Source organism: Martes martes (assembly GCF_963455335.1).
Source record: "Martes martes genome assembly, chromosome: 3".
NCBI lineage: Eukaryota > Metazoa > Chordata > Mammalia > Carnivora > Mustelidae > Martes > Martes martes.
In genome coordinates this window covers 126,755,031-126,778,170 of record NC_137890.1, presented here as the reverse complement: position 1 = coordinate 126,778,170, position 23,140 = coordinate 126,755,031, and the positions used below count along the sequence as shown (strand labels likewise).

General features: G+C 37.1%; 2 protein-coding genes across 3 annotated transcripts in view; one reads left to right on the top strand and one right to left on the bottom strand.

Moving 5' to 3' along the window:
• Positions 1-14,174, bottom strand: part of CIRSR (corepressor of RBPJ and splicing regulator) — a 42,149-nt gene extending 27,975 nt beyond the window's left edge. Inside the window, exons 1-7 of one of the 2 annotated variants that reach the window (XM_080799323.1) lie at positions 14,012-14,174; positions 8,292-8,386; positions 3,812-3,885; positions 2,377-2,387; positions 2,222-2,286; positions 1,801-1,849; positions 1,156-1,273 (exon numbers count right to left, since the gene is read on the bottom strand). In XM_080799323.1, coding sequence (XP_080655449.1) covers positions 1,156-1,273; positions 1,801-1,849; positions 2,222-2,286; positions 2,377-2,387; positions 3,812-3,885; positions 8,292-8,386; positions 14,012-14,083 — 484 coding nt within the window. In that variant the 5' untranslated portion in view covers positions 14,084-14,174. The remainder of the gene's footprint in view (positions 1-1,155; positions 1,274-1,800; positions 1,850-2,221; positions 2,287-2,376; positions 2,388-3,811; positions 3,886-8,291; positions 8,387-14,011) is intronic. The other variant, XM_080799322.1, reaches the window with a different exon arrangement.
• A 2,217-nt stretch (positions 14,175-16,391) lies between these two features.
• Positions 16,392-23,140, top strand: part of SCRN3 (secernin 3) — a 24,495-nt gene continuing 17,746 nt past the window's right edge. The window contains exons 1-4 of the mRNA XM_080798175.1: positions 16,392-16,556; positions 18,229-18,410; positions 19,443-19,642; positions 22,942-23,140. The exon at positions 22,942-23,140 is cut by the window's right edge and continues 14 nt beyond it. Coding sequence (XP_080654301.1) covers positions 16,398-16,556; positions 18,229-18,410; positions 19,443-19,642; positions 22,942-23,140 — 740 coding nt within the window. The 5' untranslated portion in view covers positions 16,392-16,397. The remainder of the gene's footprint in view (positions 16,557-18,228; positions 18,411-19,442; positions 19,643-22,941) is intronic.

Below are 23,140 nucleotides of genomic sequence, written 5' to 3'. Positions count from 1 at the left end.
CTCCACAATGGGCGTGGAGCCTATTTAAAAAAAATAAAAAATAATAGAAACATAAAAATGAAAAAAACAAAAACCCACTGTCAAACTTGACAATGGATCAAATTCCTAAACTCTTAATATGGGCACTGGCATCCTGAATCCTAAAGTCTGCCCCTGGCTTGCTGGAAGGGAGCAGGATCTCTTGTAAGAGAATAGAAGCTGAAGGTCTTATGCTGATTGACAGTGAACCTTGTGCTCAAAGGTGGTAGTGAAAGCCTGGGGAGTCCAAAAAAGTACATCAGAGGGCTGGTGAAGTGAGGGGATAGGCCTTCACGCCCAGAGCATCTACTTCAGTACAGCAGCTCTGCCTTAATACCTGGTCTATATACTGGGGTTTCATGTAAGACGGCGTTTTAGGAAAGGCTCTACAGCTTCTTAAATAATGCTGAAAAACCTTTTGAGTTATACTATCATCCTTATTTTAAGATGAGTTGAAGCTCATAAAAGTGAAGTAATTTAAGATTACAGAGTTAAGTGGTTATTTTTAATTTATTATGACTTAAAATTGGATTGGTGTGGTTGTTTCAATAATATACTAATAAGGCACTGATAAATTTAAAACTTCTCAGCTTCAATATCTGAGAACTCAAATGAGCCATACCAAATTAGACAAATTTTTTTAAGTTGTCAATAATATGCAGGAAGGTAAATAACTATCAAGTAAAACTCAATTTTAAAGTATTTAACATCTTTTTAAACTCAGTTTTGATTTTATTTCTGAACTAAAATGATGTAAATGCTGAGTCTTCTAGTCAGCCTACATTTACAATTCTGGAGGACATGAATATGAGAAATAATGATTTCTTCCTTCTATTTTTAGGTTACTAACTTAATGGACTATGCTTAGTATATCTCTTACCTTTAAAATCAAGTTTATAGGGCCCTGGGCTAGAAAAATTAAATTCTAACAGACAGCATTTCAAATTCAAAATATATTATCAGAGTTTCCCACTGATTATCATATTTTGGGTACATGACTTAGTCCAAAAAAACCCACAAAAACAAAAAAACCAACAAAGGAAAACAATACCCAGAGATATTAAGAAAAATGTTATCTTTCCTTGTTTGTCCTTGATACAAATTCTAAAACAAACATAATTTATGTCTAGTGCTTACCTGAGCCATCAGTGGGAACTGAACTTGCATTGATTCCAGAAAGACCAAAGAGAGGACATTCTCGATCTGTGTTGACATGACCCCATTTGTGACATTTAATGCACCTCACGTTTCGAACCTGAGAAATAGTGAACGTTGTTTTAGTTAGTAAGATAGTAAGGATCTAACAAATGTTCAAATCCCTACTTCTTGGTAAAGTTTAAGTTAAATTACTGTCATTTTTAAAAGATTTCCAGTGAAAGACTCCATCAATATATTTGGTAATTTAACATAAATACTAAAATCTTTAAAAATTCTGCCTAAAAGCTAAGCTGAATCCTACTGTGTTTTGACTGTTACTTGGTGGCAATAAAACAATGTCATCCAGAAAGAAATGGTAAAATACCAAAAAAGAATTATGTCATGGCTTAATCTTAAATTCTTTTTTTTTTTTAAAGGATTTTATTTATTTGACAGAGAGAGAGAGAAAGCACAAACATTTTATCAGTCTACTACATTTAATGTTTTCTCCCCTAGTCCTTTTACTATCTGGTACAAATCAACACCACAGAGCCCTTTTCAGCTTACATACCTTTTGGACAACAGTATAAAGAAGTATTTATTAAATAAAAATTATTCTTACAAAGTAAAATATGGCTCACTTGCCTGAATACCAAAGGGCTGATCTCTGATGTTCATGTCATCTTTGGCATATCTATTAAGTAGAGAATATGTACATAGTATTAAGAACGATTTAATAAATGGCAGTTATTCTGAAAATAGTTTTATAGTTCTAAATACATTATAAAATATGTAATTTCAATAAACACACAGACTATGAAATCTATTTAGCATTTCCAAACACCACTTACTTATTAATTGTCCAGTTTGATGATTAGTGATTTAAAAAATGGAAAACTATACAAAATTAAAGTCTATGATCAAATAAATTAGTTGTATAAAACAAATAATGTAAAATACCTTTAACATTAGTTGCCTATGCTAATGAAGGAAAAGACAATATAAGATGGGATATTAGATAAAATTAGTGATATGTATTTCATTTTAAAAGAAAACTGGCTCTTACTTTTCCCGGGGGGCTCCTTTCTGCCATTCAAATTTGTATTCAGTCTCTCCTTCTGTTTCTTCTTTCTAAAAACATTCAATAAGAAGTCTTTCAATTTTTCCATAAAATTACAATCTATTGCCAAGTAAATCCAAACACAGAAAATAGTACTTTACCTCTTTGTTTTCTTGATTGCATATCAAAGATATGGGAGAAAAAAAAGGGAGCTCAAGTTAAAAACTTCAACACTAAAGTCAGCTATCATATACTATATTATGATGTCATGGTATTTAATTATAACTTGTAAGAAATTATTGGTTTGACTTTTTTCTTCTTTCACGAGATAAAATTCAAATCTCTAAAGGATAAATACAATATTGGGGCATCTGGGTGGCTCAGTGGGTTAAAGCCTCTGCCTTCGGCTCAGGTCATGAGCCAAGGGTCCTGGGATCGAGCCCCGCATCGGGCTCTCTGCTCAGCAGGGAGCCTCTTTCCTACTCTCTCTCTGCCTACTTGTGATCTCTGTCTGTCAAATAAATAAAATCTTTTTTTTTTTTTTAAAAAAGGATAAATACAATATTGAACAAGATAATATGTAATAAGCATGCTAATTCCTAGGTTTTTTTTTTTTTTTTTACTTATTTGACAGAGACAAAGCAAGAGAGGGAACACAAGCAGGAGGAGGGGGAAAAGGAAAAGCAGGCTCCCCGCTGAGCAAGGAGCCTATTGTGGGGCTTGATCCCAGGACCTGGGGATCATGACCTGAGCCAAAGGTAGACAATGACTGAGCCATCCAGGTGTCCCTAATTCCTAGTTTTTAAACTTTTTTATTTTTCATTGACAGAATATTATGCTATCTATATGTATATTAAGCAGGACTAAAGATGTATACACAAATTTATAAAATAAGTGCACTTCTGTTGATGCTGACAATTTTTCCTCCTCAAAGGTCAAGTCATTAAAAAAAGTCAAGTCACAAAATATTACTAGATAAGACAATTATTTCTAATATTTATTCTATTATACTGATTTCAGTATTTTACTTTATTTCTTTAAAGATTTTATTCATTTGACAGAAAAGAGATCACAAGTAGGCAGAGAGGCAGGCAAAAGGAGAGGGGGAAGCAGGCTCCCCACTGAGCAGAGAGCCTGACATGAGGCTCAATCTCAGGACCCTGAGATCATGATCTAAGCTGAAGGCAGAGGCTTAACCCACTGAGTCACCCACGCGCCCCTGACTTCAGTATTTTAAAATTATATTTACAGAATAATAGCAACTTTAAAAGATGAAGAGCAACCTTTAGGTATGTATGTATTTATTTGAAGATTATTTATATACAAATTTATTTATTTAGAGAGAATGGAAGCAGGGAGAGGGAGAGAGAATCCCAAGCAGACTCTGTGCTAAGCACAGAGCCCCATGTGGGGCTTAATCTCATGATCCTGAGATCATGACCTGAGCCCAAATCAAGAGTTGGACACTTAACCAACTGAGCCACCCAGGAGCCCCGAAAGATGAAGAACAATTTTTTTTAAAAGTCTGTCATAACAGTTCTCAATCTTTAGTTGTGAACACATCAAAGACTAAGAAAAAGGAAATGAGGCAAGTACCTTTTTTAGCTCCTGGTGGGGCCTCATACATGAAATTAAGGCCATTCTTTACACGCTCATCTCCCATAAGCAACCTAAGTAAAACAAGAAAGTTAACAATTTTACATAGGAGGAAAAAGTTACAGAATAAACATTCCCCATCTCTCAAAACCCTAAGGAAATTAACAGAAAATATATATATATATTTTTAAAGATTTTATTTATTTATTTGACAGACAGATCACAAGTAGGCATAGAGGCAGGCAGAGAGAGAAGGGAGGAAGCAGGCTCCCTGCTGAGCAGAGAGCCCGATGCGGGGCTCGATCCCAGGACGATGGGATCATGACCTGAGCCGAAGGCAGCGGCTTTAACCCACTGAGCCACCCAGGCGCCCCACAGAAAATATTTTTGTCAGAGATAAAGTTCCAAAACTTTACTTCACTGATTAGATACTATCTGAAGTACATGAATGGAAATTCAAACAGTGCTGCCTCTTTAGTAACTGGTTTTAATTTCTGAGACTTTCTCATTACCTGAGAGATCTTCGCCCTTCCAAAAGAAAACGGGAAAAATGCCACGGTCCCTCTCACATGCTTTTCTTAAACTTTGAAATGCTATGGAAATAATGACAGCTTTGAAATCCTATATGCCAGCACAAATTTGGAATTAACTTAAATAGTGCCAACATTTTTTCTTAATTGTGAGGGATCAGTTTTGGAAAAATGAGTCTCTCTGGAATTTCTTTAGAAAGTCAAATCCAATTAATGCTTGTAATAAGAGTCAAACTCAATAGAAGAATCAAATTCTTTGATGAGGCCAAAGAGGAGAGAATAGTTTAAGATATTCTACAACAGGTTAATTACTATGATGGAATCAATGTCTGCTGCGCCTCAAAAATCATTTTCTTTATAGTTCTAACACTGAAGTTCCCAGTTTAGGTTCTGTTTAGAGAGATATGCCATGATTTAAAAAAAGAAAAAAAAATCTCTGCAATAAATTGAATGGCTGAGTTAAAGTTTTAATTCATACGATCCAAGTAAGTACTGATTATAAAGATGAAAGCTAAAAAGTGAATAGAATCTCCTCTTATATTTGAGAAAGGCAATCACAAAGGGTCTATTACGTAATTATCATTCTTCTCTTATTTCCATTGGAATTTATAAAGAACTGTTAAAAAAAAAAAGGAAGAGAGCAAAAAAAAAAAAAAAAGAGAGAAAAATGGATGACAGGATCTATATCCATACAATGGAATATTATTTTGCAATAAAAAGGAATGAACTACTGACACATGCTACAAAAAAGATGAACTTCAAAAACATTATACCAAGTGAAAGAAGCCAGTCACAGAAGACCATTTATATGTATGATCCCATTTATATGCCAAGTTCAGAATACACAAATCTACAGAGACAGAAAGTAAAGTAGTGGCTGCTTAGGGTTGACAGGTAGAAGGACAGGGTGTGGGAATGGGAAGTAACAGCTAACGGGTACAACATGTTCTGATATTAGATTATGGTGATGGCTCCAAAACTCTGTAAATACATATACTTAGAGTCAAAATACCCTTTAACAGATTATATATTAAATTAACACCATTTTAGAAGTTAAAATCAAACACATGAAAAAGCTCAATATTACTAGTTGCTAGAGAAATATAAATTAAAACAATGAGCTACTACCTCACACTAATTAGGATGGCTATTATGAAAAAAAAAAAAGGAAAATAATAAAAGTTGGCAAGAACATAGAGACAATGGAACCCTTGTGCATGACTGGTAGGAATGTAAAATGGTGCAGCTACTATAGAAGAGTTTGGTGGTTCTTTAAAAGCTAAACACAGAATTACTATATGATCCAGCAAATCCAATCCTAAGTATATACCTAAAAGAACCAAAAACAGGGACTTGAACAGATAGATATTTGCATGCCAATGTTGACAGAAGCATTACTCACAACAGCCCAAAGGCAGAAGCATAAACAAAATATGGTATATACATACAATGGAATATTATTTAGCCACAAAAAGAAAAAAAGTTCTGACACATGCTATAATATGGATGAATCTTGAACACACTGTGCTAAGTGAAATAAGTCAGACGCAAAGACAAATATTTTAATTCTGCTTATAAGAGGCACCTATAACAGGCAAATCCATAGAGACAGTAAGTAAAATAGTGGTTACCAGGGGTTGGATATAGGAGCTAAGCTGGAGGAGCAGTCAAAGGCCAAAACTGAAACAATCTGAGTGCCAAAATAAGTAACAATAGTATTGGTTTATAACCCATTAACTAAATATCCCTGAGTCCATACTGATAGAAATAAATAATTAAATAAATAACTACACTACAGAAAGGGAAAATTCTTCTTTCCACAGGAATTCAAATTTTAAAATGTAGAGAGAATGAGAGGAATAGATTCGAACACCACAGTAATAACTAACGCAGGCAGTATCTACCAGTGAATGCTAAATTAGTGAACAAAAGTTCAAGGAAAAACAGGGTGTTTGTATAGCTTCAAATATTAAATTACAAAGGGAATAAAGTAACCCTTTTTTTTAAGATAAAGAATAAACAGGGAGTGACTGACTATTTCAGTTGGTAGAACGTGTGACTCTTGATCTCGGGGGCTTGAGTTAAAAGTCTCATGTTAGGCATGCAGCCTACTTAATTAAAATAAACAAACAAACAAACAATACAACTGAGACGAACCATGTATCTCATTTTTATAGGCCCCTATAACAAAGAGGCCCACTGCTATTTATTGTCTTGCATGAAAGTAGGTACTCAATAATTAAACTAACCACATTACATAGAATTAGTGAGGAAAGTACTTAATTGAAACTAAAAGTTTTATTTATGTAATTTCTCTCTTGATATATTTTGTTTATTTTAAAGATTTTATTTATTTGACAGAGAGACGGTGAGAGAGGGAACACAAGCAGGGGGAGTGAGAGAGGAAGAACAGGCTTCCCATGGAGCAGGGAACCTCATGTGGGGCTTGATCCCAGGACCCTGAGATCAAGACCTGAGCCGAAGGCAGAAGCTTAACCCACTGAGCCACCCAGGCGCCCCCTGATATGCTGTATTTTAAAAGAATATTCAGTAACAGTTTAGTAGTACTTATGTTCCATATTTTGATGAAGAACAGAAATGAGCTGAAGAAAGTATGGTCTATATAACTAAAGCAGCACTATTCACTTGCTTGATTAACCAAGAGCAACCAGCGTGAGTTAGACTTGGTAATACAAACATAAAATGAGGGGCGCCTGGGTGGCTCAGTCGTTAAGTATCTGCCTTTGGCTGAGGTCAAGTATCCCTGGGATCGAGCTCTACAGCAGGCTCCCTGCTTGGCAGGAAGCCTGTTTCTCCCTCTCCCACTCCCCCTGCTTATGTTCTCTCTCTCTCGCTCGCTCTCTCTATCAAATAAATAAATAAATAAATAAAATCTTTAAAAAAAAAAAACAAAAACAAAACAACCAACCATAAAATGACAACACATAAAGGGCAGGTACTATGCTGGAATAAACCAATAAAGGACTCTAGCTATGATCCTGCCTTTAGCAGATCAATGACATGTAGGTCAAGTAGACACACTTCATTTTACTTCCTGAAGGTGCTCTGTGCATCCCTTCATTTCAGTGTATGCTGAAGAAATATCTCTGTAAGCAGTCTCAGTAGTTCGAGTATAGACTTTCTTGTTCTTCCAAGCTTTACCTAAGTTGGGATTTGCTTATTAACTGTATATGGAGTCACATTAACGTATTTTTTTTTAAAGATTTTGTTTATTTATTTGATAGAGAGAGATCACAAGTAGGCGGAGAGGCAGGCAGAGAGAGAGGGGGAAGCAGGCTCCCCACTGAGCAGAGAGCCCAATGCGGGGCTTGATCCCAGGATCCTGAGACCACGACCCAACCCGAAGGCAGAGGCCCAACCCACTGAGCCACCCAGGTGCCCCTTAACGTTATGTTTTATGTGAATTATGGATATGGTTGGAAAAAGTGGCAGTGTACAGATATAAGAGTAAAGAGGGTACAGAGGAAATAGAATCCTATCACTGGGGCATTCAATTCAAAAAAGCTAATTTAATATATGATTTAATAAGTGATCATTCTCATGCAATTGATTATTCTAAAAACACTAGCATAGAAGCAAAATAAGTCAATCAGAGAATGACAATTATCATATGATCTCACTGATATGTGGAATTTAAGAAACAAAACAGATGATCATTGGGAAGAGAGGGAAAAATAAAACAAGACAAAATCAGAGAGGGAGACAAACCGTAAGAAACTCTTAATCATTGGAAACAAACTGAGGGTTGCTGGAGGGAAGGCAAGCAACTGCGTAATACATGATGTAATAACTGGATATTATGTAAGACTGATAAATCACTGAACTCTACCTCTGAAACTAATAATACATTATATGTAAATTAACTGAATTTTTAAAAAAGCCAAGCACACACACAAAAATAAAAACACTAGCATAGTGGAATTTCTCACCTATTATCATATGATTCTTGTTCTTTAAGATACTGTTGCATTAATTCTTCTTGTTTCTTCTTATCATATGATATTTTCTGTTCTGCCATCCATACCTAAATTAATGAAGTAAAAAATTTAAGTTAAATAGATAGTTTGCTTTTCTTTATAATAAAATATAAAATGTTATATATAGCTTACAACGTAACCCATTTTGGCCATAATTACATCACCACAAAATAACAGCTAAAAAGTCTGACTTGTGCCTTGATACAGGTCCTTAAATCTAGCCATCCCAAACAGCCAAACTTTCAGGCAAAAATATCAAACTTAAGAACCACTTTGAGCACCTGTTGTACAACAGCTTCTTGCACTGAGTCTTATCTCAGAAAAGAGAATGACCATTTCTCTATATGGAACATGTCTAGTCTAGGGCACAACCAATAGGAATAACTAATGCCCACAAATGCCAATGGGTAACACAGACACTCCAAAAGAGGAGAAATGGAGGATAAGGAAAAGGAAAAAAAAGAAAAGAAATTGAAAGGCAGTTGTAGAAAAAAGGGAAGAGACAAGAGAGGAAAAAGAGATAACACAGAGATGCATCAAATGTCTTGGAGTTGCTCAAAGGTACCAAACCACAGGATGAATGTGTCCCTATGTGAAATCCTCAAAATCATAAAAGTGGTGGAGGTAAAAAGCCCACACAACTTAGGGGAAGATACTTAATCAGGTTAATTCTTAGGTAAAAAGGTATCAATGCCTTCCCACTGCTTTTAGAGTGAAGTGAAGGACACAGTTATCTCGCAACCATTCAATGTAAACAGCAAGTCAAAACTTTTTCTCAAATATGCTGAGTTTTAAGAACGTAAATTGGAGGACAAATACTTACACTGATAAAATTATAATTATTAACTGTGGGGGCAGATAGGTGTGATGAGGAGGGTGTGGGACAAGACTGCCATTGCTCAATTTTAGAAGCAAAACAGGGGTAGTTACCAGTATTTTAGTAGTGATGAAACAGTAAGGGAACACTGTTTGAGATGTGGACAAGAAGGAATTCATATGGAAATAAAAGCAAAAACAGAAATGAAAAAGAATTCTTCACAGACAGCATATACCAGAAATTTCTTTTGGTGTAAGTTTCCTGAAAGTTTCTTCCACTAACTTCATACTTACCAACGTAATGTTACAGTACCAAAAAACCCTACACTTGGGATAAGCAGTAAAAAGCACAGCTGGAATTTTCACCATAGCTCAAAGTGAAAACAGCTGCAACAAAGACATGCAGGGTGTCACTGCCTAGTAGACTAACACATTAACAATAATGTTCAAATGAATAACATATTATTTCTAACAGAATAACTACCATTTATTTAAAGCTCTAGGCTTTACAAAGTTATTTTACTAATCTCAATACGCATCGAGTACCATGGACTGGAATAAAAATAAAACACACTTTTGCCTTCAAAATGCTCAGAATCTGGTAACAAAAAATCATATAGCTTTTCTGTTATGTTCAAGCTACTTCATAATAAGAAGAATGAATTGCGTAAATAATAATAAAGTTTGATATCAGGATAGGAGAAATATGCATAAGATAAATAGAACATGATAGTGATTAGAGGACAGGAGAAAGTCTGGTATAATGGAATACTTTATGGCAAGTCTTGGTTTTTAGAAGTTAAATTTTTAAAAAGATTTATTTATTTATTTTAGAGAGAAACAGAGTACGCTCACAAGAGTGGGAGATGAGAGACTCTGAAGCAGACTCCCCAATGGGCACGGAGCCTGACAAGAAGTTCCACCTCACCACCCTGAAATCATGACCTGAGCTGAAACCAAGAGTCAGACACTCAACCAACTAAGCCACCCAGGCACCCCTAGAGGTTAATTTTTTAAAAAATTATTTGACAGAGAGAGATCACAAGTAGGCAGAGAGGCAGGCAGAGACAGAGGGGGAAGCAGGCTCCCTGCTGAGCACAGAGCCTGACAGGGGGCTCAATCCCAGGACCCTGAGACCATGACCCAAGCCAAAGGCAGTGGCCCAACCCACTGAGCCACCCAAGCACCCCTAGAGGTTAGTTTTTAAATTAAGTAACTACGTTAGCAGGTAGCCAAGGTTATCGTTTCTTTTCTTTTTTTTTTTTTTTTAAAGATTTTATTTGACAGAGAGAGACACAGCAAGAGAGGGAACACAAGTAGGGGGAGTGGGAGAGGGAGAAGCAGGCTTCCGGCTGAACAGGGAACCCAATGTGGGGCTCGATCCCAGGTCATGACCTGAGCCGAAGGCAGATGCTTATGACTGAGCCATCCAGGTGCCCCAAGGTTATCATTTTTTATATATCTTTCCAAAGATGTTCTAATGCATATATAAATAAAATTATCTGAGATCAGTAAATAAAAGCTTTCCTGGTGTTGGGGGGAGGAGGCACTGAATATCATTCTACTATGGAGTTATCCCATCATTTATTTAACTAGTCTCCTGCTGTACTGATGGGCATTTAAGTAATTTCCAATCTTTTGCCATTATAAACTCTGCTTCAACAAATAACCCTATATATAAGTAACTTCATACATGTTAAGCATGGTTTTGAAGAGGATCAAAATTCTGCCAAGGAAAAAACAGAGTAAGATATTATCAGTAGAGGGAACAACTCAGACAAAATCCCAAATATGTAAGATGGGAATTAAGTAGTTTGGTATTGCTGGAGTATAAAATCTGAGGAAGAATAGCAACAGGGAATGAAGAAGGGAAAATAAACTCAAGTCAGATAACTAAGTCTTAATCCTGCAGTATTTTAACAAGGAGCCAAAAGAGATAAGATTTGTGCTTTAAAAAGACCACTCAGGGGGTGCCTGGGTGGCTCAGTGGGTTAAAGCCTCTGCCTTCGGCTCAGGTCATGATCCCAGGGTCCTGGGATCAAGCCCCACATCGGGCTTTCTGCTCAGCAGGGAGCCTGCTTCCCTCCCTCTCCCTCTGCCTGCCTCTCTGCCTACTTATGATCTCTGTCTGTCAAATAAATAAATAAAATCTTTAAAAAAAATAAAAAATAAAAAATAAAAAGACCACTCAGGGGTGCCTGGGTGGCTCAGTCGTTAAGTGTCTACCTGCAGTTCAAGTCATGATCCCGGGGTCCTGGGACTGAGCCCCACATCACGCTCCCTGCTCAACAGGAAACCTGCTTCTCCCTCTCCCACTCCCCCTGCTTGTCAAATTAATAAATAAATAAAATCTTAAAAAATGAAAAAGACCACTCTATGGAAACAACCCAAATATTCATCAACTGATGAATGGATAAATAAAATGTGCTATATATCCATACAATGGAATTATCCAGCAATAAAAAGGAACACAACACCAATACATTCTACAACATGGATGAGCTTTTAAAACATTATACTAAGAAAAAGAAATGATTCATAAAAGGCCACATATTGCACGATTCCATTTATAGGAAACGTCTAGAATAGGCAAGCCTACAGAAACAGAAAGCAAGTTTATGGTTACCTACGGAGGGGGAGCACGGGAGGTTAAGGATAAATTGAGAGAGACTACTAACAGATAACAGGTTTTTTGGGGAGGTGATGAAAATGTTCTAAAATTGTGGTGGTGACTGCACAAGTCTGAGAATATACTGAAAACCACTGAATAGTACACTTTAAGTGAATGATTATAAGGTATGTGAATTATATCTCAATAAAACTGTCAAATTAAAAAAATATTATTCTGATGGCTATGTAGAGAATGGGGTCAAGACTGGAACAACAACAACAAAAATCCGTTAGGAAATTTAACAGTTTAGGCAGAAGATGATGAGGGTCTAAGCTACGAAACAGGCAGTAGTGACAATGAGGAGAGATGAATTCAACAGATATTTGGAAGGTAGGACAAACAATTTATTAGCTACCTAGATATGGAATCTTGAATTTCTGGCTTTGGTGTCAGGATGAAGGATTGTGTTCCTACCTCTATTTCTTACTAATATGAAATAGGAAGTATAAAAAGAGGAGCAGATTTAGGATAAAAGATATATCCATTTCAGGTATATTGAGTTTGAGATGCCTGTAATATACCAAGATGACATTGTCTAGTATATAGTTGTCTTGAGGTACCTTGAGCTTGGGATTTAGAATGTAGATTTGAGTCTGGAGTAAAGAGAGAGTAGTTATAACCATGAAATTGGATGTGATTGTCTGGGAAAGCATATTAAGTACGGCATAGGCCAACGATGAAGCTCTGGGTAACACATGTATTTTACAAGCAGGTTACAGATAAGTTTGTGTGTAGGGGCAATTAACATTTTATTGAGCAACCGCTCTAATGTGGTGGGCCCAGTGCTAGGTACTTTGTTTCAAAATCTTTACATACATCTTTAGTCCTCAAAACAATTTCTCAAGTCAAGGTAACTGATACTGGTCATTTTATTTATTTATTTTAAGATTTTATTTTATTTATTTGACAGTGGGAGAGAGAAAGCAAGAGAGTAAACGAAAGCAGGGGAAGCAGGAGAAGGAGAAGGAGGCTTACCCGCCCTGAGCAGAAAGCCGGAGGCAGGGCTCGATTCCACCACCCTGGGATCATGACCCAAAAGGAAGGCAGACGCTTAAATACTGAGCCACCTAGGCTCCCCGATACTGGTCACTTTAAATTCACAGGTTGGGAGACTGAGGATAAGGGATATTAAATATCTGTGTAAGGTCTCAGGACTAAAGTGTGCCGAAATAACTAGAATCCAGGTCTGATTCCAAGGTCAGACTTTTCCTACTCCACCACTTTTGCTTTCCACTGCCATGCTATTCAGCAGGGTTTTTCTGTACTGCACCCAGGTGACCTGTAACTGATTATTTAAAACGCCAAAACGGGGGTGCCTAGCTAGCTCAATCGCAGAGCGTGTGACTCCTGATCTCGGGGGTTGTGAGTTCAAGCCCCACCTTGGGTGTAGAGATTACTTTAAAAAAAGTATAAGCAAATACATATATAAAGTCAAACGTCGTTGTGCATCTGAACCCAATGTAACATTGTGTATACTTCAATTAAAAAATATTAAGTTAAATAAAGAGCCAATCTTCAAAGAGGTCATCTGACAGAGGCTACATTATCGGGTGGGATAAAAAGTGGAAGCAAGAAGTGACTTTATTTCCCTTTTAAGATTTATCTTAAATATGGGGCGCCAGGGTAGCTCAATCGTTAGGCGTCTGCCCTGGGGTCCTGATCCCGGAGTCCTGAGATCGAGTCCCCCATCGGGCTCCCTGCTCAGCGGGGAGTCTGCTTCTCCCTCTCCTTCAGCCTCTCCCCCTCTGCTCCTTCTCTCTCGCGCTCTCTCAAATAAATAAAATCTTTTAAAAAAGATTTATCTTAAACAGGGAATCACCTTTAGACAGGATGGCAGAGCTCAGAAGCCACGATCCCTGGGATCCGAAAAGACAAAACCAGAATCAGCTGAGAAAGTAACGAGGAATCATATGATCAGACTTCTTCGTATCTTACAGATCTACATTATAGCTGACAAGCCGACAGACGAAGGCTGCCCGTCTCCCGGCTGATGTAACACAGGCGTCGAGGGACAGCTTTGTCACCGAGTTTCTCAGCGGAGAAGAAGGTGCGAGAAGAGCTGGGCTTTAGGCCTCGGGAAGGCGACTATCCTAGGAACCCCAGAGACGCCACCACTTTCAACTCCAGAAGCCCTTGGGAACCCAAACGCCAAAGGCCAGAACCCTCCCCGGCTTCCCTTACTTACTTTTTTGATATTGGACTTGGAGGCGGGATGAAAGTCCTTCTTGCACATGAAATTGGCGAAAGATTTTCCCATCTTAAAGCCTAACGTGGGAAAACGTAGCTACGGGATCCGTGACCAACGTAAACAAACACTGCCGCCTAACCGGAACTGCGCCGCCAGGGGCAGCGGGAACTTCCGCGGTCAAAGGTGACAGCTTCCGGCGACTAGCGCCTCCGCCTCTCGCAGCACGCCCTTCCCCCTTTCGTGGAGGGTAGGTCCTAGGCCGGGGGAGGGGCGTGAGTGGGGAGGCGCTTGCGTAGCGGAGGTGGGAAGTGGGAAGCCGCGAGGGGCTGCGCGGGCGGGACTGGGAGGGGCTGCGGGGCTGCGGGAGGGGCCCCGGGTCTGAGGTGAGCCGGCTGCGGGCCGAGCGCCGGCAGCTGGGGTGTGGAGTCTGTGCTGGGTGGGAAGGGGTGTTTGAAGTTCGAGCCCTTTATTCTGTGGTCTCTGACTCTAGTTCCCTTAAGTTTTCCGCACCGATTTACTGTGAAAACAGTATTTCTTGCCCAAACTGTAGTATGTTCGTAGGGATCAAACGATGTGATGTTTCGGAAAACGGTTGGTGAACTAAAGCATATAAAATAGAATGCCAACTCCACAAGAGCGAGGATTATATTTTGTCACCAGCTGTACGGTATCTGGCTCAGAAAGATGTTCGTGAACGTTTGCTGAATGATGGACGCGTACTAGGAGTTCGTAAGGGCTCTCAAACCTTGCCCTTCTAAATGGGCTAGGTGGTGGCGTGCTTCCTTAGCCTCTCGTCTGACCCCAGTTAGCACCGATCATCTAGTGCAGCTTGACGGCCCTTGAGGCCCCAGGGTTTTTAGTGGACGTGGCTACTACGGTTCTAGAGGATCCACCAACCCAGTCCTCTCTCAGGGAGGCAGTGGGTGTGATAGCAAGAATAAACTTTTTTTGTGAGAAATTTACTCTTCTGTCCAATAATAACCAACAGCTTTCTTTTGTGTGTCTGATATGTTTCAGGCACTACGCAAAAAAAGTTTTACACACTGTCTTATTACATTCTAGTAACAGCCTCCTGAGATACGTACTGGTGAAGCAGAGGGCTTAGATAGAGAGTAAATAGCCTGCCGAGGTTATGCAGTGGTAGAAATAACTTTGGAACACAAAGAGAAGGCGATCCAGGACATAAAGGTTGAAATTCACACAGAAAACAACAGCTATCCTATAACTGAGGAACCATCTATAACTGAGGAAAAGAGAAAAATCCTAGGAGTTTCAGGCTAAAGGTGTTTCTTACTTGACTCATTTTGGTTTTTGAATGAAACATTTGTTAGATTTACATTTTGTTTTTAAATTACTAGCATCTGTTTGTGTAAAGCCATTTTAAAGTTTGGGCTTTATAAAATAAAGGAAAGCAGAAAACTCTAAAACAATCTGTCCATTCTGGAAACAAATACGTTCTACGAAAATTGAGGATTTAAGATTTTCCAAATTAAAAATGAAGACAATCTTTTTTTTTTTTTTTTTAAGATTTTGTTTATTTGACAGAGATCACAAGTAGGCAGAGAGGCAGGCAGAGAGAGAGGGAAGCAGGCTCCCCACTGAGCAGAGAGCCCCATGGGGGGCTTGATCCCAGGACCCTGGGACCATGACCTGAGCCGAAGGCAGAGGCTTTAACCAACTGAGCCAGGCACCCCTGAAGACACAATCTTGATACTAAATTCTACAATCAGGATTTACAGAGTTATGTATACAAACTTCTTCCTGGAAATATCAACAATTTGGAATTTTATTGACAGGTTTTTGTATTTGTCTGTTTCAGTGACTCTTAAAATTTTAGTCTTCTCAGTGTTATAATCTGTGTATTCTTCTTGTTTGAGGAAATACCGGGACTTTTCATAAGTTCAGGTGATGAGAATACAAAGATTAATAAAACATATTTCTAGCCCTCAAGGATCTTACTCTTCAAAAGGAGACACATATGTGTGCACAAATATGGAAACTCATATGTGTACATAGATATGGTCTTCAGTAGAGTTAAGTTCAGGGGTTCTCAAATATGGAAATAGTGAAAGATTCAGGGAAGACTTCAGGAGAGGAAGATCTTAGAGGATAAATTTGACCTAGAGACTAGAAGAAAGTACTGGTGATTGCTATTTTCTTACTGATTCTTGTAGTACAAGATTCATTCTCATGTCGTTTTCTTACTGATTTTTGTAGTTCAGTATAAAGTTTAAAACTTTAATGAACACCCTGTATTAGGTATGGCAGTAACATCCCTTGGTCATCAAGTTAAATTCTTTTTTATATACTAAAAATGTTTTTCTCCTTTTATTTTGAATCTTCTATGGGTTTTTGCTCTTTGTTTTTTTAGTTTTTTAAAAAAATGGAACCTTGTTCCTGTGATACTTTTGTGGCATTACCTCCAGCAACTGTTGGTAACAGGATTATTTTTGGAAAAAATTCAGATAGATTGTGCGATGAAGTACAGGAGGTGGTTTATTTTCCTGCTGCAGTTCATGATAACCTGAGAGAACATCTTCAGGTAGGTGAAGTACATGTTTTTTTGACAATTGTTTTCTTTAAAAATATCATAACCAGCTTTAAAAAAAATCATTAGCTAGCTACTTGGCAGGGACTATGAAAGTTAAAAATTCAAGGATTTAAATTTGAAAAATAATTTCAGTCAGAATTAGATTTCTGGTCTTTTATTTCAGTGATTTGGAGGAAGCTGAAATAACAATAAAAATAGTTGTTAATTCTTTGATCAAACATTTGAATGTTTATCATACTCAAGCTTGTCAAATAGGGCAGGGATTTAAAGCCTACTTTCAAAACTAGTTCTGTCTTCCAGGAACTTAGAGTCTAGTAGAGGAATAGGATGTGTATATAACTAACCCCTTTAAAAGGTAGGGTGGTTTAAATACTGATGTAAGTAAGAGCAACAAGTTGTGACAACAGTGGAGAAGGAGCAGTTAATTCAGACGACTAGAGATCTAGGAAGACTTAACCGGGAGCTGGGGTTTCAGCTGGAGCTTGATGGACAGAAAGTATTCTGATTGGTGTAGAATAGGGAAAGTCATTCCAGTCTTATGGGGCCCTGCAATAACATTATAACATGCATTTTATGCAGTCATTTGGTAGTATACACATTAATTAAAGGATCCTTTGAAAATTTTTATTAAAAATCCATTCAACATGGAACTTAAAGTTTCACATTATGCTTTTATTGCTAAGTTATGTATTTTTTAGATTTCGTTTTATTGATACTCGAATACTAAAATATATTAAATATTAGATGTTTTCTGTATACAGACCTTTTTTTTCTTTTGCTGAAACTATTTATTCATCTTGGATCCATTTTTACTTTCTCTCTTTATGTTTAAATTTCTCATATTCTGTAAACCAGTGGTTCTTATTCTTTTCACCATGGTGGACATACCAGATGGGTGATTTCTACATATTACATAGGCTTCTATAGGAATTCTTTCGTATATAAGGGCTACCATATGGGACTTATAGCACTAATTAAGAAATACTGGACATTGAGATTGAGATCCAATCCCTTTAAGCTTCAACTGAATATATTGTCCTCTACAAAATGTTTCAAGATTTCATACCTAGAAACCATCTCTTTTATGAGCTTACATTAACATCTCATTTTTACTTTTCTTAACGGCCTTTATACTTTACATTTTGTTGTATTTTAGTTAGTGTACAAGTCTTAGTTTCTTGAAAGCAAGATCTATACCTGATTCATCTTTATAACTGATATATCTCTTAGCAGAGTACTTTGTAATAGATGCTTAATAAATATTTGAATGAATAAAAGCTTTAGGGTCAATTCTGAATGTATTTTAAGGGTATTAACTTTATTATTGGAAATTTTAAGTTAGTTATACTTTATTTCGTAGTGGGCATGACTTCTGATTTATTTATTTATTTATTAAAGATTTTATTTATTTATTTGACAGACAGAGATTACAAGTAGGCAGAGAGGCAGGCAGAGAGAGAGGGGGAAGCAGGCTCTCTGCTAAGCAGAGAGCCCGATGCGGGGCTCGATCCCAGGACCCCGAAATCATGACCTGAGCCGAAGGCAGAGGCTTAACCCACTGAGCCACCCAGGCGCCCCATCTAATGATTTATTTTTAAGATTCTGCAACTTGATAACTTTTTCTTTTTTGGTTTTATGGTTGTTGCTATGACTTTCTTTACAGTGTACTTACATAGAAATTGATCAAGTTCCTGAAACATATGCTGTTGTCCTTAGTCGCCCATCTTGGTTGTGGGGGGCAGAAATGGGAGCCAATGAGCATGGAGTTTGCATTGGAAATGAAGCTGTATGGGGAAGAGAAGAAGTTTGTGATGAAGAGGCGCTACTGGGCATGGACCTTGTCAGGTTGTTTTTTAATTATACTTTTCCAATGCGGAACTTGTCTAAAACTCTTACAAGTTTTATTTTCCTCTTTTTCCCATATTTTGGACATTGACACTTTATAGTTTGTGTTAAAATTCTTCAGAGTACAGACTTACCTCATCTTGTTATGCTTTGCCTAATTACACTTCACAGATATTGCAGTGTTTACCAATTGAAGGTTTGTGGCAATGTTATGTTAGGCAAATCTATTGGCACCATTTTTCCAATAGCACTTGCTCATTTTGCGTCTCTGTCACATTTTGGTAATTCTCACAATACTTCAAAGTTTTTATTATTATTATATTTGTTATAGTGATCTGCGATTAGTGATTATAACTTGTTGAAAGCTCAGATGATGGTTGGCATTTTTTAGCAATAAAGTCTTTTTCAATCTATTTTTAAATTAAAGTATGTAATTGCCTTTTGGATATAATGCTGTTGCACACTTAATAGACTATAGTATAGTGTAAACATAACTTTTATATGCACTGGAGAATAAAAAAATTCATTCAACCCACTTTTTGCAATACTCATTTTATGCCAGTGGTCTGAAACTGAACCTGCAATATCTCCAAAGTATGCTTATATAGGCATGTAATTTGTAGACTCAAAGATCATTAATTAGGAGAAGGGAAGGACTTGAAAATTATGATTCTTTTATGTGAATTATGTAAAATAGTACCTAACATTTTATCAGACCTTAATTAATTCTCACAGTAACCTCATGGGCTAAATATTATTATCCTCATTTTATAGATGAGATACTGAGATAAAGCAACTTGCCAATAAATTACCAAGTTGGAATTTGAACATTGATCTGATTCCAAAGACTGTTTTCGTGATTCCAAACTGACTTCAGAAGGAATGTCTTAGAAGTTGGGTTTCAGTTTATTCATTAACTTGAAAGAACTTTTGCTTTGAATATAGACAAAAAAAATCTCATGTGCATGAAATTATTTAAGGGAAATGATGGAAATTTCTTTTAATCTGAAAACTTTTATATTTTTATTTTAGACTTGGCCTTGAAAGAGCTGATACAGCTGAAAAAGCCCTCAATGTCATTGTTGACCTATTAGAAAAATATGGCCAGGGTGGAAATTGTTCAGAGGGTAGGATGGTATTTAGCTATCACAATAGTTTCCTGATAGCTGATAGGAAGGAAGCCTGGATTCTGGAGACTGCAGGAAAGTACTGGGCTGCAGAAAAAGTACAAGGTATGGACAACTTTTCATGATTAAAATAAAATTATCTTATAATTAATAAAATAACCCCCTTAACTACAGACATTGTATTTAATTGTTTCTCAAGATTTATAATCCAGTGCAATGAAGGGTGGATCTGCAGGGGAAATGAAAAAATTTGAAAGAATGTTAATAGTGAAAGAGCTACAAAGAGCTTTTCTGAAAAAGAGAGAGGTGGTGTTCTCTATTTTTCATATTATGATACTAATTTTATGTAACCTGTATATATTTTCTGTGCTGCCTTTCTTGACTGTTATAGTACTTTTCCAGTTCTTGATAACCCCTTGCCATTTCTTTTTCTTTTAACTTTGGCCTGAACTCAAACTTTTTATTGCATGTGAGTATGGAAGTGAGGAAAGGGGAGTGCTTCTGGGGACTGGAGTCTGTCAGCTAGTGGCTGGAAAGAATATATTGATACAATAGTAAAGTGTAAACATTGAGTAAAATAACACAATTTGATTGTTTTAGGATGCTTTGCATTTTTTTATGGTCTCTTAGTGACCATATGTTCCTTTTATTTTTCAAGTGAGGAAATCCGGAGATGTGAAGTGCTTTACTTGAGGCAGCAATTGAAAGAATTTAAATGATTTAAATTTAAATTTAAATCATTCTGACTCTGAGTTCAATATTCTTTCATTAGAGTACAGCCTTATACTCAAGCATGATCATATACTTTTATGGACTTACCTCCTGGATCTCCTAGTTTTGCAGGGGAGATAATTTGCACATGTGAAAATATTAAATGGTGCCTGAATGACTCAGGCGCATAGATGCTGTAAACATTTAGAGAAAGGAAAAGTCACTGTGGGCTGGAGAAATTCAGAAAGTCTTCATGAAGTTATCCTTGAGTTTTGGAGGATGTGGATGTTATTTTTCAAAATCAATCATTGCCAGTTCTTTTGATGATGTTTTATTTTATATTTTGCCTGTTTTTATTTTGCCCAATACACAAAATTGAATTTAGACTATTTTCTTATTTTCTAATTGGCCTGATTGTACCACTAGCACTCTTTATTTTATTAAGTGTGCTAAATGCAAGAGAGAAATGAATAATGTATTCTGTTGAGAAAGATAGCCCTACCTAGATATTCAAAATGAACACCCGCATTGAGTATGATTATCCAGTTGTAGGTTAATTTTGCCAACTGGTTTCTCTTCTTATTACTAAATGAGCCTAAGAACTACATAATTAAATTTTATCAAATTATCTACAGTCGGAAAACTCTTCTTCCATGTCTGACTCTCTCATGATGTTATTCTGGTTTTTGTAGTGAGAATATCCCAAGTATGACTTTGCTAGAGTAATTTAATTGATTTCTACTTAGCAGACTTTATCCTAAACTGATTTTAAAACGTTATCAATTTTCATTTTTCATGATCTGTTTCATTCATTATGGTCTCTTTAGAACTAGTTTTTATTTTTTCTTTTGCTTTGTATTTTAGTTGGCAATTTTGTTATAAACTTACTGCCATGATATTTTTGGGAGTCTTATATTTCTGTTCTAAACTTATTTATGACTAATTTTTGAAAAGTCATTTCTACAAAAGACTAATATCTAAAATATATAAAGAAATCTCAAACCTCAATGGTAAAAAGACAATCCAACTAGCAAAACGGGCAAAAGACAAGAAGAGACATTTCACCTAAAGGGTTATACAGATGTCAAAAAAGCACATGAAATGTTCAATATCATTGGCTATTAGGGAAATGCAAACTAAAGCCACAATGAGGTGTCTCTGTACTTGTACCAATAGAGTTAAAATTTTTAGATGACACTACTCAACACTGGTGAGAAGTTGGAGAAGGATCATTTAATCATTGCTGGTAAGAATGTGCATCTACTCTGGAAAACAGTTTGGCAGCTTTTTAAAAAAACAAAATACACAACTACCATGCCCCCCAGCAATTGCAATCTTGTGCATTTATCCCAGGAACTTACATGCACACAAGAACCTGTACACAAATATTTATAGCAGCTTTCTCCATGACATCCAAAAGCTAGAAACAACCCAGATGTCCTTTAGCTTGTGCATGGTTAAACAAACCGGTACATACCATGGAATAATCTCAGTAATAAAAAGGAATGAACTCTTAATATATGTAATAACCTGGATGAATCTTTAGAGAATGATATCAAGTGAAAAAAGAGAAAAGGTTATATGCTATATGATTTTTTAAAATATATTTTTAAAGATTTTATTTATTTATTTGACAGACAGAGATCACAAGTAGGCAGAGAGGCAGACAGAGAGAGAGAGGAGGAAGCCGGCTCCCTGCCGAGCAGAGAGCCTGATGCGGGGCTTATCCCAGGACCTTGGGATCATGACCTGAGCCGAAGGCAGAGGCTTTAACCCACTGAGCCACCCAGGTGCCCCTGCTATATGATTTCATTTGTATAATATTCTTGAAATGACAGTAATAGAAATGGATAGCAGGGTAGTGGTTGCATGGGGTTAATGAGGGTTTAGTGGGGGCACATAAGGGGGGTGTGGCCATAGGAGGGCAACATGAGTGATCTTTGTGGAGAAGGAAATGTTCTATATCTTGACTGTATTGATGCCAGTTAGCTGTGCCATTATACAAGATGTTACCATTGGGGGAAACTGTGTAATGGGTACACAGGAGCTCTGTATTACTTCTTACAACTGCATGTGAATCTACAATCATCTCAAAATAAAAAGTTTAAGAAGTTTAATTAAAAAATAATCCATTTATCTTTTGAGGGGGAGAGAAAGAGTGCAAGTCGGGCAGAGGTGGGTAGAAGGAACAGAGGGGGAGAGAGAATTTTAAGTAGGTTCCACACCCAGTGCAAAGCCCGATGCAGGTCTATCTCATGATTCTGAGATCATGACCTGAGTTGAAGTAAAAAATCAGACACTTAGCTGACAAGCCACCCAAATACCCCTATTTATCTTTTTGAGTATGTAATAGATGAGATGCACATGATACAAAATTTAGAAGCATATATTCGCATTTAAATAGTGATTAAGGGGGCGCCTAGGTGGCTCAGTGGGTTAAGCCTCTGCTTTCGGTTCAGGTCATGATCTCAGGGTCCTGGGATCGAGTCCTGCATCAGGCTCTCCACTCAGCGGGGAGCCTGCTTCCCCCCTCTCTCTGCCTGCCTCTATGCCTACTTGTGATCTCTCTCTTCTGTCAAATAAATAAATAAAAATATTTTTAAAAAATAGTGATTAAGAATCATAATGTACAGATAAATACAACATGATAATGTGATTTTTCTTTTCCCTTCTCCTCTTTTTCTTTGAAATAGAGGGCATTCGTAATATTTCTAATCAGCTTTCTATAACAACCAAGATTGATCGGGAACATCCAGACATGAGAAACTATGCTAAGCGGAAAGGTTGGTGGGATGGTAAAAAGGAGTTTGATTTTGCTGCAGCATACTCTTATCTTGACACAGCCAAGATGATGATTTCACCAGGAAGATACTGTGAAGGCTACAAGCTTCT